At 39.0% G+C, this 18,134-nt stretch overlaps 1 protein-coding gene and 1 non-coding gene across 2 annotated transcripts; one reads left to right on the top strand and one right to left on the bottom strand.

Annotated features, from left to right (window-relative positions):
• Positions 1-6,337: 6,337 nt before the first annotated feature.
• On the top strand, positions 6,338-6,409 carry trnat-cgu (transfer RNA threonine (anticodon CGU)). Its single transcript has one exon. It is a non-coding gene; the product is annotated as a tRNA-Thr (tRNA).
• A 5,530-nt stretch (positions 6,410-11,939) lies between these two features.
• Positions 11,940-14,908, bottom strand: pla2g10 (phospholipase A2 group X). The gene is given in 5 exon segments (XM_061090898.1): positions 11,940-12,088; positions 13,218-13,324; positions 13,994-14,162; positions 14,762-14,827; positions 14,830-14,908. Coding segments are annotated over 5 exon segments (570 nt in total).
• Positions 14,909-18,134: the final 3,226 nt, after the last annotated feature.

Genomic DNA, 18,134 nt, shown 5'->3' with positions numbered 1-18,134 from the left:
GCACAATCCTTCGCAGTCTGCAGTCAAGACTGCCGCCATCTTTAATCACAGCGGAGTCCATCTGTCGATGGTTCTTCCCTTTCTGCCCTCTCTTTCTCTGTTCCAGTCCCTCTGTTCCAGCCCGCTCTGTTTGTTGTGGGGGGTTCTCATTTTCCATCCAACATCAAACCACCATATCGACAGGCTCATGGGCCGCCCAGCAGGGGGGCAGCTTGAACATGCTGCATTGGCTGTTGTCCCTTTGCACGCCGGAGATTAACTGGCCACATTTATTTCTCACAGAGCGATATGGATAGTCCGCAAAAAAAAAAATATTAAAAATAATAATATCAGCTTCCAGGACTTTGATATCAACAAGCCTGGCCTCAAAGCTCCTCCATGATCGTCCCTTAACGCAACTTTTCCTCAGATGTTCTGAGGGACGGATTTGGAGCTCTTTTCCATTGAGGCCACATCTGTATAAATAGTGTAATTTTTGTTCATTTATTTAAAATTATAATAGAACTGTCAATAACTGTCTTTCTTTTTTCTTTTAATTACCAGCTGCACTATCATATGTATCAAATGAAAGCACCTTTGGCATCTGGAATTCTTTATATTTTACTAGATGAAACTATATTTGACCAGAGTAGCCTCGGAGTACATTTACAAGTATAAACAGACTCCTTCTTCTTTCATGCAACTGATGCATTTCATTTATAGTGACACTTCCTATTTTGTTGCTCCTGGTCTCTGTTGGCGTTCAAAGCCCTCAATGTGAAGGCGTATCTTGTTTACTGTCACAGTTTTTGTTCCGCCCAACTCTCTCAAACGAACAATAAGACTGGTTACGTTTCAAGATGGTAGACGCTCTCACCTTCCTCTCCTGCTGTGTGTCCCGTCGGATCTGGTTTCTGTGGTCCGCCATGACTGGGCGCAGTCCCCCGCCTGCCACCGTCTGAGACTTTTTCATACTCGTGCACCTGTTTCAGATTCTTAGGAGGGTGTTGCTGAAAGATGAGCATCTTTACTTTATATTGCAGCTCCAGCCGTGCGACCCTATTGGAGGAAACGAGGACCAGATGATTGTGTGCACAAGCGTATCGTAGCTATGGTAACATACCCAACAGGCATGAGTGATGTGCACCTAATTGCTTCATACACATTAAGCAACAGGGAAAAATGGAAATTAATGGAAAAGCCGCATTGTGCTAAATCTAACAAAGAAAACATAGATAGTCGGTACAAAGTTTTTAAATAAACTACATCACTAAATGATGTTTTATTGAAACGTCTATTGTACGACGATGTGAAAACAGCCCAGTGAAAGAGGAGAGAGAAGGATGAAAAGACATTACGGAGAGAGGGGGAGAGATGATATTGCTTTTGTTATGTAGCTTCATCAGCTGCTCAGCTTTCAACTGGATTTCACACTTGCACTTCTCGTCGTGGTCAGGGTCAGATCCAGCGCAGCCTTCTCACAATGACACAATTCTCCCCTCACATTACACAAGCACAGACCAGCGGAGTTGGCTGCCACTTGAATTTGCCTAAACTGAGGTGCATTCAAGCACAGTTTATTTCCAGGGTTTAACTTGTCGGCTGGTCTGCATCAAACATACATTATAGAGTGAATGTAAAAAACTTTTTTCTGACTAAATTTTAAAAACTTGCTATAGATTAGCAGGAGTGACATCATTCGCTCCAAAGTGTCTTAGAACTTTAATTATGTGCAGAAAAACTATGGATGTCTGATGTGATATTCAGAGAGACAGCAGGACCATGTTATGTGTTGGACATTATCACAGCCAATATTTCTTACTGTTGCTTTGAGAAGGGACTTATTTGTTCATAGAAAAACTGTGGGGAGTTAAGCTCAAGTGTATATTAATGTGTCTGTGTGTGTGTGTGTGTGTTACTGTGTGGGGTTTTTTGGCTAAAGGCTAACATAGCCTATTTACGTGAGTTAAGGCTATAGCTATATCTGTAACTTTAGTATTTTGCTATGCTTTTCCAACAAGAGACGGTTAATCTGGTTAACATGGCTACTTCAATTTAATCAACACAGTGTATCTTGTTTGTTTAATACATACAAAACTAGGATGGCCCTCAGTAGAGCACATTCCTCCACCAAAGCCCAACATCCACCTTATGAAACAACATCTTAATTCACTAGATCCTAAATATCAGTCCCCTATTTAATTTTTCTTCATCAAGATCCATGAATCATTTCCTGAGAAGTGAATATGTTGAGAAACGCAATGTTAAAGAAAGTGAAAACAAAAATCCTGGATCTTTCCTCTGATCTGGATTCACCCCAATATTTGATGGAAGTAACCAGACAGGTCAAATCTGCAATTTACCAGATTTTTGACTAAACATAATTTTGCTGGTCAGTTATCAGAAATTAGGCATATCACTCTTATTTACATAATAGAAAAAAAACATATAATATATATATATATATATATACTGTCACAGGCAGGAGTATTTCTGCACAATTGAACAAAATAAGATGATTTTTCAAAGCAGTACAACAATAAATAATTAAGTAGGTCTCTACCGTAAAACCTCTTATTCTCTCAGGGATCGAGGAGCTTGGTTTTCCCCACATGAACAAAAGATACCCCAGATCCATATGATCTCAGACTGAAATATACCATATCTGAGGGTACGATGCTGCAGAGGTTAATTATTTAATACCAGAGATGCTGAAGAATAAAAATGTAAAATAAACTATAAGAAACTACAGTTCTCTAAAATCTGATGGGTTAACTTGAGCCTAAATAATAGAGGAAAACAAATATCCAGCATCATGTGCTTTTATTTAAGGTTGATAAGATGACCAACATGATGATTTACCTGCAACTCTAATGTTTTACCTTAAGTCTGATTTTCTTCCTCCAGCAGTTTGTGTATTTATTGAGGATTCCATTGTCCCAGGTATTAAACTCATTCGTCTACAGTAGACGTTTTGGACAAAGCACAATGTTGCTAACAATTTGTTCCTGAATAGAAAACATATATGTTATGTTTATGTGTTTTACACAAATCTACCTTTGCAGTATAACCCATAAACTGATTAAACAGCAAAGCGCCCTCTATTGAGACAAAGCTGCCTAGAATCAAACCTGGAACAAAAGACATACAACTACAGACAAATACTACTTAAAGGGGCAGTGGTTAGAATTTAGTGAGATCTAGTGGTGAAGTTGCACGTTGCAGCTGAAAACCTGTGACCTTACCATCCCCATCCAAACATGAAAGAGAACATGTGGCAGCCTTCAGTTGTCATAACAACGCAAAAATTTGTTTAGTTTATCCAGTTTGGGCTACTGTTAAAAACATGGTGGTATACGTGGAGAGGACCCGCTCCCATTGTAAATATAAAGTACTTAATATACTTCTATATTCAATTTCTTCCGATAGATCCGTTTCACCTACATCTTACCCACTGAACCTTTAATACCTGTGTTTTAGATCTGACAAAGGCCTAAAAAGAAAGATCATTGTTGGCAGTTTTAAGCCTTGAGAAAAAGAAAAATGATATTCACTACTTCCAGGGGCCTGGATCCATAATGAAGCATCAGCAGCCAAACAGCAGCTCCTCAGTCAGTATTCACACTAGAGGCCTGACAGATATGGATCTTTGGAGTAAAACCTTTCAAATATAGATATATCAGTCAGCATACATACATATATATATATGTATATTCAAAATAAATATTATTATTCGCAATGAGATAGTATGTCGTTATTTAATTCTCATGACAAAGAAAATATGGGCTTGATAATTTACAGTTTAACCATAAACTTTATTAATAATAATAATAATAATAATAATAATACTAATACATTTTATTTATATGCGCTTTTCAGAGCACTCAAGGTCACCTAACATGGCAGAACACAACAACAAAAACTATGTTTCAAAAACATCCATAAAATTAACAGTAAATAAAAAATGTAGTTTTTGCTAAATTAATCAAACTGAATATGCCTCTTTAAACAGATGAGTTTTTAGATTAGATTTAAAAATGGAGAGAGGAGTGAGATTGTGGATGGCCTTAACGGAGAGGAGCAGAATCTTACAAACTATTTAAGCCATTATTATAAAAAGAAGACATATACACAAAATAATTAAAGAAAATAATGATACATTTTCAACATAAAATGTCAACATAAACCCATAAATCAATCGGCACGCTGCTCCTTCAACTTTGAGACGTAGCATTTATCTTGTATTTTCATTCATCTTTTTCATCAATGCTCATGTATTAGGATTACCATCGCTAATAAGCATTATACCTCACTTATCATTTTAAATTGTGGCTTGTTTTGTTTTACTTAAGCGAGACTCAACTTCAACTCAAACATAACCACATTTCCAGGGGCTCTAAATTAAATCTTCCTATGTGCTTTATATAAGAGTCTCCGCTCCTTTATCCATGCACTGACAACGTGCACTAAGCAGGTCAAGGTGAATATCCCACATCTGTGATTTCCACTGCTAACTCGTTCCCAATGGAAATGAGTCTTATTCATTTTTCAAACAGCCTCTGGGTTATCTGATCCACACAGAAAAAGAAAGACAGACCGAAAAAATAAGGCCCCTCAGGCAGTCATTCATCTTTGATGTTTGGAAAAGAAAGACAGTGAAAAGCTGCAGTCTGGCTTCATGCATATTGTATCGCTGAGAAAAGAATCACAGCCAGCCCACTGGTTCTCATAGTTATTAGCTATGCAAGTTCAATTTCAGTCTGTTCTGCTCTGATTTGGAAATATGACCCGACTCTGCAGTTTGCCATCAAACTTTGTTTGGATATTCATGGTCCGCCGAAGATTCCTGGTATTTTGATGACAAGACCACACCGGAAATTGACTGTGTTGCCGTGGACACCAATATTCCGAATAAGACAATAGACTGAATCCAACGCTGCCTTTAAACAGCATTTTCTATTTACCTTGAATAGGGTCATACTGGGAATAAGCGATAATGCAACCAAGACATGTTTAGATACATTATTAAGATATGTTTCAACACATTATCACGTCCTATTGGAGTCTTCACAGCATTTCATGACACCCACAGCGGATACCAACTGTTTAATGACGCATGCCCAGGGTGTAAACAAGAGGGATACTGAACTCTTTCAGGTTGAGGTTTTAAAACAAGTGAAATACCGTCAGATGTAATGGCAAAGTGGACGTAATGACATGAGTTTTAATGAGGCTACGCTCTGTACAATGTAAACAGGAATATGAATGGAATATTTTATTAGCAACTCATATAAACACCTTCATTTTAATAATTTCTTATTCAGAATAATGATACAGAATAATGTAAATTTAAACATTGTTAGGCCGAGATTTCCCCTTCGACAAACTTTGCTCATCATACAGTCATCATAGAGTGCAGATGGACTGCTCCACGAAAGTGAAGCCAAAATATCGTGAACGCCACCTGGTGGCAGGCTGCAGTATGGGTAAAAAAGATCCTATATCCTCTATGTTAATAGGTGGAACATGGAACAAGCTAAAAAGTCAAAAATATTTGAGACTGACTTGTGTTTGGTCGAGAACGTGCATCGGGCTCGGGCTACAAATGCGCAAGATGGCAGCGTTCGCATATGCAGGATATGTTGGCTTCATTTCTGGACAGCGGGAGAGGAGATGCATCGTCCATATACATTCACAGTCTCCTTAAGTTTTAAATGACCTAAGCCCATATCTCTTCCACATCCATTAACCTATCGGACAAAACATTTATTGGACTGTTACCGACTGATTGATGCGAGTTTCTCACCATTTGTACTTTGTCTGAAAGTGAAGTTTAATCATATTCTGGGATTGTCTAAATGGAAAAGTGGATTCTCCATCAAACCTATTTCAACTATTCCCCTCATGAAGTCAGTCTAAATAACATAACAGCTCCGTGTATAATGCATCCTCCAGAAGTTGAATCAACATATCTCTGAAACCATCTCAACAAACAACTAAACATTAAAAGCTCCATAACTTTGGCATATGTAGTAAACTGAACAACCTGACGTATGTAATGATCCACAGTGAAGCAGCTCCTCAACTTCTCTGAGCCTGTTTGTGTTTGTTCCGGACAAGTTGTTTCTCTTGTTGCAGATAACAGCGTCTCCTTGTGGCCATAGTACAACGACACATGTGTTGAGGAAGTTCAGCTCATTAGCTTCCGGGGCTCGTGGTCGCACTGCAGGAGGAGGTTGATCTGTAACAAAAGATGGGAAAAAATACTGAGCCAATGCCACTGTTACGTATTGGCAGCGCTGGAAGTTAGACCTGACAGTCTACCTTTAAATTGAGAAATAAAACTTTGCACAGCGCAGGCGCGGTGGCCAAGTGGTAAGGCGTCGGTCTCGTAAACCGAAGATCGCGGGCTCGAACCCCGTCCGTGCCTCTTTTGTAACAGATTCCAATGGAAACTATGCATCTCACTGTCTGCGATTCGTTTTATTAAAATAATACCGATTTACCATGTAGTGTAAGACACTATTACATACAAAGCTATAATACATACTAACAACACTTTTTTAATTGACAACTTTGCCATATATCAAGTTTTGATTAAAAGTCTCCTACTATCAGTTATCTTATTTTCCGCTATATTAAAAGAGAATCAGCTTTTGGATTATAACTCACTAGTACCATTCTAATTAATGTGAAATTAGCACAGAATAGTAAAAAATGTATGTTTCACATAAAGGTCTGCATAGTTGAAATAGTGGAAAAGTAGACCAGAACAGGTAAAATAATATTTGTATGTTAAGAAATTTCAAGTATGTTCACCTTTAAAATGGAAAAAGGTGTTTTTTAACATTATACAATCAGGAACAGCTCAGATTCAAGAAAAAACTAACTTATCTCTGTTTGAATGTACTGTGGGTATATTGATCAATGGTTCTCCCCTCAGATTCAAGACAAAATAAAGAAAGGACACAGAAATAACCAAAGGTTCCAATGAATCAAATTTATATTATTTAATAAAAATCTCTATAAATTTATGGTAAGATATGAAGATCAGTATATCATTAGTGATGTGAATGGGTGAAAGTGTAGGTTAAGTCAGGGATAAATAAGAAAATGGCTGCTATTTTTCTGCACACCACTATCTCCTCTTCACTCTCCAGTATTTTTATGTTGGTTAATAAATTCAGGCATTTCTGTGTAAGTATGTGTCCATAAAATACTACATGTGTCTATTCCTCAAGTGTATTAGATGTGATATTAGATGTGTGATATTTATATGAGCAGTCATTAATAATAATGAAATAGATGTAGGCCTCTTTAAAATCAAGTGGAAATAGGCCCAGAAACCCATTAATGAAAGAAGAATGCAATGCATGTGAATGAAATAAAAGGAAATATAGTCCAGAAACAGCAGCTTGATATAAATCATAGAAGGACAGTGATCAGCTAAGTATTTCAGATTTACAGTCATTGGCGGTTGCTCTTCTTCTAAATCGACTTTGAAAATATTTCAGGAAACACAGTGGTTACCGTGCAATGTTTTTCACATCCCACCATCATTATGCGAGCGCAGCTGACAGTGATCAAGCAGACTGGTACAGTTTCCTTGGCAACACTCTATGTCGCAGCATCAATGATTCATGATCTGGTTCATGCGGCAGCGTATCATTATATTTCATTTTTAAAATGATGCATGATGATAGGAAGCAAACAACTGGATGCTGCTGCAGGGGTTTGCAGAAAATGTTTGTCAGCATATCACATTAACCAGTCATCAATTGGAAATAAGGTCCAGAACCTTGTTGTTATCATTTATGAAGGTTTAATCTCCTATCAAATCGTTATGATGGCTGCTGGAAATGATCATTTCATACTGTCCATGGAGTTGTACAGCTGGATCTTTGTTTGGAATCTGCACCCACTTACACCAGTATATTTCACATGAACAATAAAGACAGGCTCTTGTATGCAGCGTGTCGCCAAGGCCATTATGACTGACACCAGCAGACTATTTCCATGGTAACCTTTTTTATTTCTATTTTGTGGACAGCGTCAAAACTAAATACAAATATTGATCCTGGCATTGACCCCGCAATCCGAGAAAATATTTTTATTATAATTATAATATAGGTGCTTATTGTTTATGCTTTATGGGGATTTGTGCTTTAGATAAATTACGTGATAGAGAAAAGAGGTCAAATGTTTTCAATTCTGGAGCCACGTTAAATAAGATTTCACTTTTAAGATATAGAATACTAACATTATTATAATCTGACTTTAGTGGAAACCAGTGTGTCATATAACGTTTCCTCCAACAGTAAAAGGAAAGTAATTATCAGGCTCCTTCTAAATAGTTTGGACTTTTGACACCTGCTGTTTAAATTCCAGATACAGCAACAGTGTCATTCTTTGTGTTTTAAGGATCTTACTTTAACCACCTTATTCACACAGCACAGGTGAGGTCATCTGGTGCAGGTTGGAGAATAAGGTGCTTAAGATGCTTCATGTTTGATGACATGTTCCCCTTATTGCGATGAATTGATGGAATTTCTTTGACCTATAAAACACATACAACTCAATACAATGCAGTCATTCCTTGTCTCTGGGTACCTCAAGGCATGAAGTACTGTTATAATGCAGCCCCCTGGTGGAAACCTCAGGTAATGGTAAATAATGCCCACATCATGCTGAAGATAACAGCTTTGACTTTGAAAACCAATTTATTTTCACTTGTGAATGAGCTGCTGAGTTTGTGAACGGATTTTGCAGAGACTGCAGTGTGTGTTGCTCTTCCCTTGCTCGTCAGCTAAAGAAAGACAAAGTTATATCATTAATAAAAAGTAACATTGAGAGATTGTGAGGGTGAGAAGAGTGTCCAAATGGTAAACATAAAGAGGACAGAGTGAAATAGGAGGAGGAAGAAAAAAGGGTCTGTAACAATAGTGTATTAGCAGCAGGTCCAGGTCCATCGTGGGCTCTACACACACTGATTCCCTTCTCTGTGTGGGCAGCAGCATTTGAAACTCTAAGGAGAGTGAAAATAGATGCAAGGGATTACAAGCCATTCAAACCACGAGTCCACTCTAAATTTGTTGGTTGTTATTTATAAATGACCAAAAAATACATTGACTATACATATGCACATAGCCTGTTTAGAAAGATCTTTATGCTTCTTGCAATTTGAGGCCAAAACGTCATCGTTGGCCATCTGGCTTTTCGCTGAGGAGCCTAACAGTTAATTAAAGAACGTAATTAGTGTGGAACAGGTTCCATCAGCTCCAACAGCAGGGATTAAAGAATATGGGCTTGTTCACTGTGACAACCACGCTGTTGTTCATTTGTAGGATAGACAACCAACACTCCTTCAAATCACAGGGCTCCTTCAGGAGTGCTGCACTGAGGTCGGTCGAGTCATTTCAACTGGGTTTTATGTTTCAGCTGCAGCCAGTGTCGACTGCTGCTGCACTGAGGAAGCACCACTGGGGGTTTCACATGGCAACATGTCCGGAGGTGAATAAAATAATCACCTGGGTAAACGCTTAGAAGAAGTGTTTACCCAGAAGCTGAAAAAACAAATTAGAGTGTGCCTCACCATTGAAAAACAGGTGGCATGGAAAATGCCGGTGTTCCTCACACACTTCATTGCTGAGAATCAAAGTATAGGGACCAAATTTAAGCTATTATTCATATTAAATTATGTTTATAAATATCTACGTGCATATATAATTCCATTTTGACATATTGTGAATAATCGGGTCCCCACCATGCGAAGATAGGAGCAAGACACCTTGACAAAGTTTGTTGTTTCTTTTATCGTTGTTTTGTGCATTTGTGGTGGATTTGAATCTCATTTGAATCTGATTTTGTGCACTTTGTAGTAATTTAACCTCTGTTTGTTGTGGGTTGTGTTTCTTTTGCTGTTTTGTTGTTGTCGGACTGACTTTCTTTGATTGACTTCCTGAAGAGGCTCCAGTCCGGGCCCGTGTCACACCTACCCGTCCCTGGCCATAGCTCGTCTGGTTAAAAGTGAACTTTCACAACCTTTAAGTCAACAGTGGCAGACAGAGGGCGCAGTCTGCTGAAGATTCTTAAGTTAATATTAAAAACTAACATAGACATGCACTGAAAACAACTGTGGACAAGTGAGATCATCAATAAAGCCAAGAGCTGGAATCCTGGACACACCACTTCAAGGCAGCAAGAACCGCGGAGAGGGGTGAGCGGAAAATGTAATTTGCAGGGGTTAGAGGCAGAAGCAAATATATAACCTTGTGTATTGAATTGATTTCTCTGTCTGCCTCGTGGTGGACCGAGCGTATGACTTCCATAACTTCCTGAGCTCATACCAAGCGAAGGTTGGACACAATCGAGCAAGTGTTTGTGGGCCATGACCCAGATACTTATTTCCAGTCCTGGGCCTTTGGACACTGCACCACAACATCGACTCCCATTTCAATCGGCGCTCATGAGCGGTGCACCCTCTCAACAAAGAAACTGTGTCTTCCTGTGCGAGCCCCACAGACGGGCCTTTGGAGTGCAAAAGCTCACTGGAGCAGTGACATCTGGGAGGGTTTTGTTTACGGTGATTACAGACATGATGGCGGTAGTGTTTACTGGGTGTCAGAGGGGAAATGAAGGTCTTGACTCCACGGAGGGACTTGATCTGAGAGCGGTTCCCGAGCCAAACCCCAAAAACCAACTGTGTAAGACCGAAATAATGTGACCGACTGTGTCAACCACTAAAAACCCCATTCAGTAAAAGGCATCTCATTTCTCAGAGCTTAGGTGTATAAATAAAATCTGTTTTCCTTTTCATGCTTCTAAATGATATTGATTTTATTAATGATTCTTTTGAAGCAAAATCCTTTTCGAGTGGGCTCACAAGATTGCTTGGATCTAGTGGTGGTGGGCTTCTAGTTTAGTGATAATGAATATGGCGCCATCTACAGGCAATATTTGGATCCTACAGAGGCTATTACAAACCAGGTGAAGCCACGCTGGTATGATGACACCATTTTTCTGTGGAGGCTTCCCACTATGTAAATGTCGCAAATGTCAGGTGACGCTTGTTAAAGTGCAGCATCGAAAACTGGGATCACGCACATGAGAGTTTTCCTTACGGTCTCACACCCTGGTGAAAGTACACAAAGTCACTTAATAGCCATCCACTGAATATAACTTTTTCTGCAGGCTCCATGGGAAAGTTCCTTCAGGCACAATGATCTGTAACCATGGTGACTGCTGGGAAAACATTGGAGGAACAAAAGACCTTTTAGTTTAGTTTATAAATATGGTCTGAGTCAGCGGAATCAGGGAATCAAGTGGCTTTCTAAGTTACTAAAATAAAACTACATGTGCAAGGAAACTCTTTCATACATAATTTTTTGGTTAAAATAAACTAAGGGTTGAGTTACAGTAGACATAGACTTTAAATTTAAAAAAGCTGAAAAATCTCAGTTTAAAATTGTCATTAGATTAATACATCTCCAGATACCCTATTTAAAGCCAAGTGAATGAGGTGTAGTCAGAAATAAGATCAGAGCACAGGGAGCTACCTTCAGAGTTCTGAGGCGGGCTCTGTCCTGCATATAGTATTTCATTTATATAAGAGTAGTCTGTTGTGGAGCAGCTACCTGAGCTTTCCCCTGCTGATTAACATCTGACCCTCTGCTGAGATCTGACTCAGCAGAGAGTCCCAGCACAGGAATGCTCAAGTCGTCTTTTTTTCCATCCGTATGAAACTGCTGCAGCTGTAAATCCTCATGACTATTCAAGAGAGTCATGAGGGGTTTGTCAGAAATGAGGTAAACGTGTTGTACGTCTTAATAGTGGTTTTGCCTTATGAACATATTGTTTTATCCCCCAGATGATGATATAGTTTCAAAACAGTTATAAAAAGACACAATAAAGACCCATTGACTTTTTCCACTGTCATCACCGTAACAGATGTGTTTATTGTGTCAATAAATACTACACATCGGTTGTTTGTACCCGCACATAAAATCCGGCCACAAGGCGTACTTTCGGATGAAAGGTGCTTTTCTCAGGCATTTGGCAGCGTTTCTGTCACACTTGCACAGTAGCTTTTCACAGTTGTCCTCCAAATCATCTGCAATGATAAAAAGTACAGTAACAATCTTTAGTCAGTCACAAGCTGGAAAGAGGAATTTCATGGAAACGTGACATTTTTTGGGGGTTTCAACGTGGATATAGTCAAAAATATATTGTGATCACTTGTTCTGATGTTTGCAAAATCTTAGATTTTACAACTAGAAGTTACTGCTTTAAAATGGTTAAATCAGAGAAATTTGGTTCCTGAGTAGAAAACTAAAAGGAAAATACATTAACTGTGAATACTATGAATAGATTTTTTCAGAATAAATCAATAACTGGTGTTTTAACGAGTAAACATCATCAAGATTGTTGCTATTTAGAATCACTAACACAGCACCCACTCTAAACCTGCCTGTTTGGAGTTGTCTGTTCTCTTCTCCTGTGGTAATGCTCCGGAGCTATTTCAGAATTATTCCTTGTCATTAGTGAGTCCTACTGGAACTTTTTGGTTGTTTGTCTGCTGGATGTTGTTTGCAGAGCTTATATCCAGTCTATGGTGCAAAGTGAAGTTAGAAAACTTTGCGTTCATCCTACCTGGTTTAATTGTAATGAAAATTTATTTGGATAGTTTTACTCGATATATTGCATGTCTGCTATTTCAGAGGTGTGTTAAGCAATTGACACAATCTTCAGACCCAACTTCACAACTTTTCAAAATAAAAGCTCTGAAATTCAGCTCAATATAAAACATTGCGGCAAGAAAACAAGAGTTATAGAGAGCAGGTTGCCTGTTACTAATTTTTCCATTGATAATGAATGTATTGTGTCTCTAAATTGCACTGCACTTCCCGGGGCCACTATGAATACATATGAGAAGTGTGAAGCCAATAGGATGAACAGTTTGCGAGATATGCGTTTCACAGACAGACAGAATTTTGTGTAATTAGAAGGTAGATATGTTACTTTGATTCATGGGGACTTAAATAAAGGCTGTAAACATCTTGTTTTCCTCATCAACTGCCTTCCGGGTGTTTATATGAACTCACAGACTGATCCCTGTCAGGGTTTTATACTGGTGGCATCATTTTTTGGTGAGCTGCAACTAAGAAGAACAATGAGTATTTACTGTACTTTGTTTTCCATAACAAACACAAAAATGTTGGCCAAGCATTAATAGGCAGTACCGCACTCAGCTGTCTTGTCCTCACACGTCCACTGATACTGGTCTGTTTTGGTACTGCAGCCCAGACGCTCTGCATCTCCATAACAGCAATCATGCTTGTGGCAACACCTAAACGTAGCACAGAAAAACATTAACAACAGCATGGACGTTTTATTTTGAAGGCTGAAGCAGTCAAAACTCAGTCTAGACTTCACAGGGTCGAGAAAGCAGTAGGTGGGTACAGTCCCTACTCTGTGGTTTGAACTGCACCACTGCTATTTTAAAAGGCAAGAATCACCACATGAGTTTTCTCAACAGATAGTTAGCAGCTTACTGGTTTTGTGGGGGTTCAATGTCCTGCGGTGAAGAATGAGGCGGCAATAAGGATTTGGGTGTGGAATTTTTGGGCCTATTTTGAAGCGACCACTGGGCCATGTGAGTCGGCTGAAATTGGACATTTCCTCCCTCCATCCCACGGCACAGGGTTTGTGGTTCAGTCGATTCATTAGCAAACGGAAACTGTGTGTACGGCCCAGGACGTAGCATGACTAAAAAGAGTCCAAGGCCTCCAGGAGGAGGAAAATAATGTGTACGTACCATCTCTGGAGTGGAGGGCTAAACACCACCAAAGCATGCTGGATATATATTTTGATTCACATAATGTATAGGTGGGCCACATATAGATTGTCAACATGTTTACATTTTACTGCACACTATCATCGAGTGTTCTGACTTGTGAGATGTGTTTTCTTTCGGGGTCGGGTTCGAGGGGAGTACGATTTTAAGCTGCCGCCTCACCAGTCCGCCTGGTCCCTGGGCCAGCCCTGACCGCCCAGTCCACAGTAGCATCCGTACATCATGTAAGCCAGGGCAGATCTCCCTGTGCTGCACTTGATGGCGCCCGCCAGCTCGAGTAACCCTCTCCTGGCCCGCTGGGACCTGCGTGCTGCCACAGAGGCCACAACCACTGCAGAGAGCAATAAACAACAGAAGAGGGAGAACAAACTGAGCTCACTCCTTAGAAATGACTCACATCATCTGGCACTGTTTTTTGTAGCAGAATTTGATAAATATTATACAAACAGGAACAGCAGGAACATTGCAGATTCACAACATCTTATTTAAGCATTAAAGTCTCACAAGAAAATGTTTTTGCAGGTGTATTGACTTAAGATATCCATGTTTTCCTGTGTTTTTGTTAACTCCATATTCATTCTAATCTAATCTATAAAGGTGCAGCTGCACTGAATTCCACACACCCTTTAAAAGTGAATAAGACTCAGATAAGACTTTACATTTTCTTACGTCTTACTCCTCAGGAGTAACATGAAAAACGACACTCTACTGCCTGAAAACCTCGACCAGCTTCATTGTAGAAATGAAGGAAAAATACATATTATTGTAAAGAACAATATCAATTAAATAACACTCTCACTGGGTCGCATGAAGTTTCTCCCCAGGGCTTTCATCTTCGCTGACTACCTTCCGTGTTCCTATATTATCTTTTAAGCCCTCAGCAATTCATCACCTGTAAAATCTCCCCTTCAAAGTAAATGAGAAACTCACCAGACAACAGGAGAAGCAGTCGGTAAAACGCAGACATGTCACGCAACAGGCAGCTCGAACACACTGTTCACTTTCACTCAGTCTGTCTGAGTGGGGCAGAGAGTTGAGAGCTTTTTTTAGGTGTTGTTTGAGTAATCTCCTGAGCATCACTATTGGCCAGAGGCTAATCCAGTGTTTGTAAAACAGTACGCCCCCTTCAGGGCTAAAGCCTACGGTTATTTATTTTTTTACAGTAGAAGTAAAAGAATAATTTTACTTTCAGAAGACACAAGACATTTAAGGTATTCATCAAATAAAAATATACCCACTATCCAATAAACTCATTTCTAACTTATTTTGTTTTCCAAACCACCTGTAGACTAAATGTTCTTTTCATATTACTAAGTGGTTTTTTAAACAAAGTTCCTCCAAATAAAGTTTCTAAAACTGTGACTTAACAGCACGTAACACAACAAACAGGAAGACAGAGAAAAAAATGAACAACTGTATAAACTTTACAGATCGTAGTCACTCTTGATAGTAATTTTTTAAAACAAAACTTAGTGGAATGATATGGTGTGGGACGGCTGGGGCTTGGCGGAGGCATATGCTCTCTTAGAGCCATTGTAGTGTATACAGGGTACAATAAATATGAATTAAACTAAAATAAACTTTACTTAGACTATAAAAAGAGCCAAACAGACCATTCAAATAAAAGATAATTGTTGCTCACATTATATCGCACTGCCAGTTACTCGAAGCAACACAACAAACTGTGTAGCTTCACTTCCTCTAAACAGATTCAACCAGACTTGATGATAACAATAATCAAACCCATAATGACACCGTTTTTTCCTCCATAATGATGAAGAGATCGACCCGGAGCCTCTCTCCCATCTCCTCCAGCTGTAAATAAACATGTCAGTGGGATGAGCAGAACAGAGCCTTGTCCCCATTAAACAAGCCCTCAGGACATACTGTAGCTATCATAGTTGTCACCATGATTTACCGAGCAGCACTCCAAGTGTCTAAGTTTAACAGCCGAGGTTGTTTCTTTGACAAATTGCAGAGCTGAATCTGGAAACGGCATGAATCCTGTCATATCTCTGCCTTCCATCTTTTTATTAGGGTTTCTGAAAGTATATTTTCTGCTCTGTCACACTGGACTCTGTTGTCATCTATAATGTGCTAATGTCAGGCCAGCTAAATCATAAAAGACACACGGTTTGGGCTTTGATAACAGGGGACACACTCACAGTGTCTTTTTGTGTGTGTGTGTGTGTGTGTGTGTGTGTGTAATGCAGTTCCTCAGTGATGCTTCTGCACAATGTGAGATAAGCGCCTCCTCCTGGAAGTTTTTATAGCTGCCAGGATGACTGTACTGCATGAGGTGACATGTCCCTTATATAATACTGAAATCTCATTAAGCTACAAATCTGCAAAGAACCGAGCAGGAAGCCAAACCCCAGGTAGTTGTGTAATTCTTTTTAACATCAACCCCCCAGGAGCTTATGGATGATGTAGTTAAGAAAATGTTCACCCCAAAAAATAAAAAAAAACACTTTCGGACACTTTACTGCATATACTGATTATAAAGATGGGTTTCGTGTCTCCACTTCCTCCCACCATACAGAAATGAAGCTTAAATATTCTGGACATCTTGCACCTTTGGAACCGGAGTCCGCGCAGAAGTGATTGGGGGATGGAACCGCGGTAGTGAAGTACCATCGATACACAAGCTCAACCAATCTGGAGTCAGTCTTAGCTGTCAACCCTGACCCTAACCCCATCAAGCATCAATATAACATATATTAATAACATCAGTGTGACAAGAACTATCTAAAATGACCGTAACCAACTTTGAGAAAAAAGTGACCTGTGCTTTGACCTTTTAGTTTGGAACTTTTAACATGGAGACTTCAGGTAGTGTTTGAGACATTTTGGGCTTCACTTTTGGTCACATGTCGACCACCTTTATGTTCAGACCAAAGGACCATCTGGTATTACGTCCTTAATTTAGATTTCAGAACAAATTCAATATCTGTAAATGTCAATAAAGAAAAGCAAACACCTGGCCAACATTAATATCAGCTGAATCCACCTGATTCAATCTGTTAATGTCAGTCTGAAGCCTTACAATACCAGGTAATTGGTGATGTTGTAAAGTAGAAAAATCTCTGAAGTAGAAAAAAACATCCAGCCAATGTTGAGATCCTGTCAATTTGAAGCCTGAATACACCACAAATGTGCAATGAACTGAGCCGTGAGTAAAATATCAGGTTTTACTAGTTTCCTTTAACATAGACGCTCAGAAGGTTGAGGATGATGTGATTGTATAAAGACAAATGATTCAAAAAGGCCTTTTCAGATTAAATGAGCAACAAAAGGTGAGAGATTCAGAGAATTGTGTCCCCATCAAACATTGTTATGTCCAAAACAAATTAAAAACTTATGTTGGAATTGAAAACCAACTTCTCTTTGTACACTGCTGTTTTCACTTTGGCATAATCATGGATTTGACATTTCATGACTTACAAAATGCAGACAAAGATAAGCACTTTAATTGGTTCTGCTATTGCTTTATTTTTTTTGTATGTCTACCCGAATGTGGGTAGATTTCACCTGAATGTGAATCAGACAGCAGCGCCAAATAAATCTGAGCAGAGGAAAAAGAAGGAGTCAGCAAACGATGAAAAGGAAGATGTGAAGTTGTTGGCAGTCTGCCTCCTCAAACAGATCTACAGATATAAATCTGCTGCTCTTAAAACGTACACTTGTTTTGTAAAGCCTTACTGAGCCATGCACCTCATTTAAACCCAAAATGAAACAGAATCAAAAATATATGGAAAAAGAAAGAAAATATATACTTTATTTCTAGATATCTAATTAGGGGATTTTGTCTTTGCTTTTATATTTCATGCATAGAAAATGTCAACAAGAGGCAACATTTTTCGAAAACAAAGAAGCAATCTGACCTTGTTCAGTACACACACTTTATTTTTGTAAAGAAATAATTATAACTGGGTTAGTTGGGTGATAATTGGAGTCAGAGTATGTGATTTGATGGCCTCCTAAATACCTACAAGGTGTGTGAGGTTCAGTGTCACAGAACCTGCCGTTCAAACCAGTTTGGTTAGATTTTTCAAGATCATTTTCAAGTTAATCGTTTCAAAGAAAGAAAAAAATTCCAGGTTCAAAACAGGTGTGCTGATTTATGTTCAATTCAAACAGGAAAGAAACGTGAAATTCACTGCCAAGATTTGAAGGAAGGGGGGTTGAGTTGCTTCAGGCTTGAAATGATCACATGAATGTGCTGTGTAGATTAGGAAGAATGGAAACAATGACCTCAAATGAAGTCAACTGGTCAAAGTCTTCTTCCATCTAATGAATTAGT

The sequence above is a fragment of the Limanda limanda genome, chromosome 17 (assembly GCF_963576545.1).
Source record: "Limanda limanda chromosome 17, fLimLim1.1, whole genome shotgun sequence".
NCBI lineage: Eukaryota > Metazoa > Chordata > Actinopteri > Pleuronectiformes > Pleuronectidae > Limanda > Limanda limanda.
This window is presented reverse-complemented; position numbering and strand designations above follow the sequence as displayed.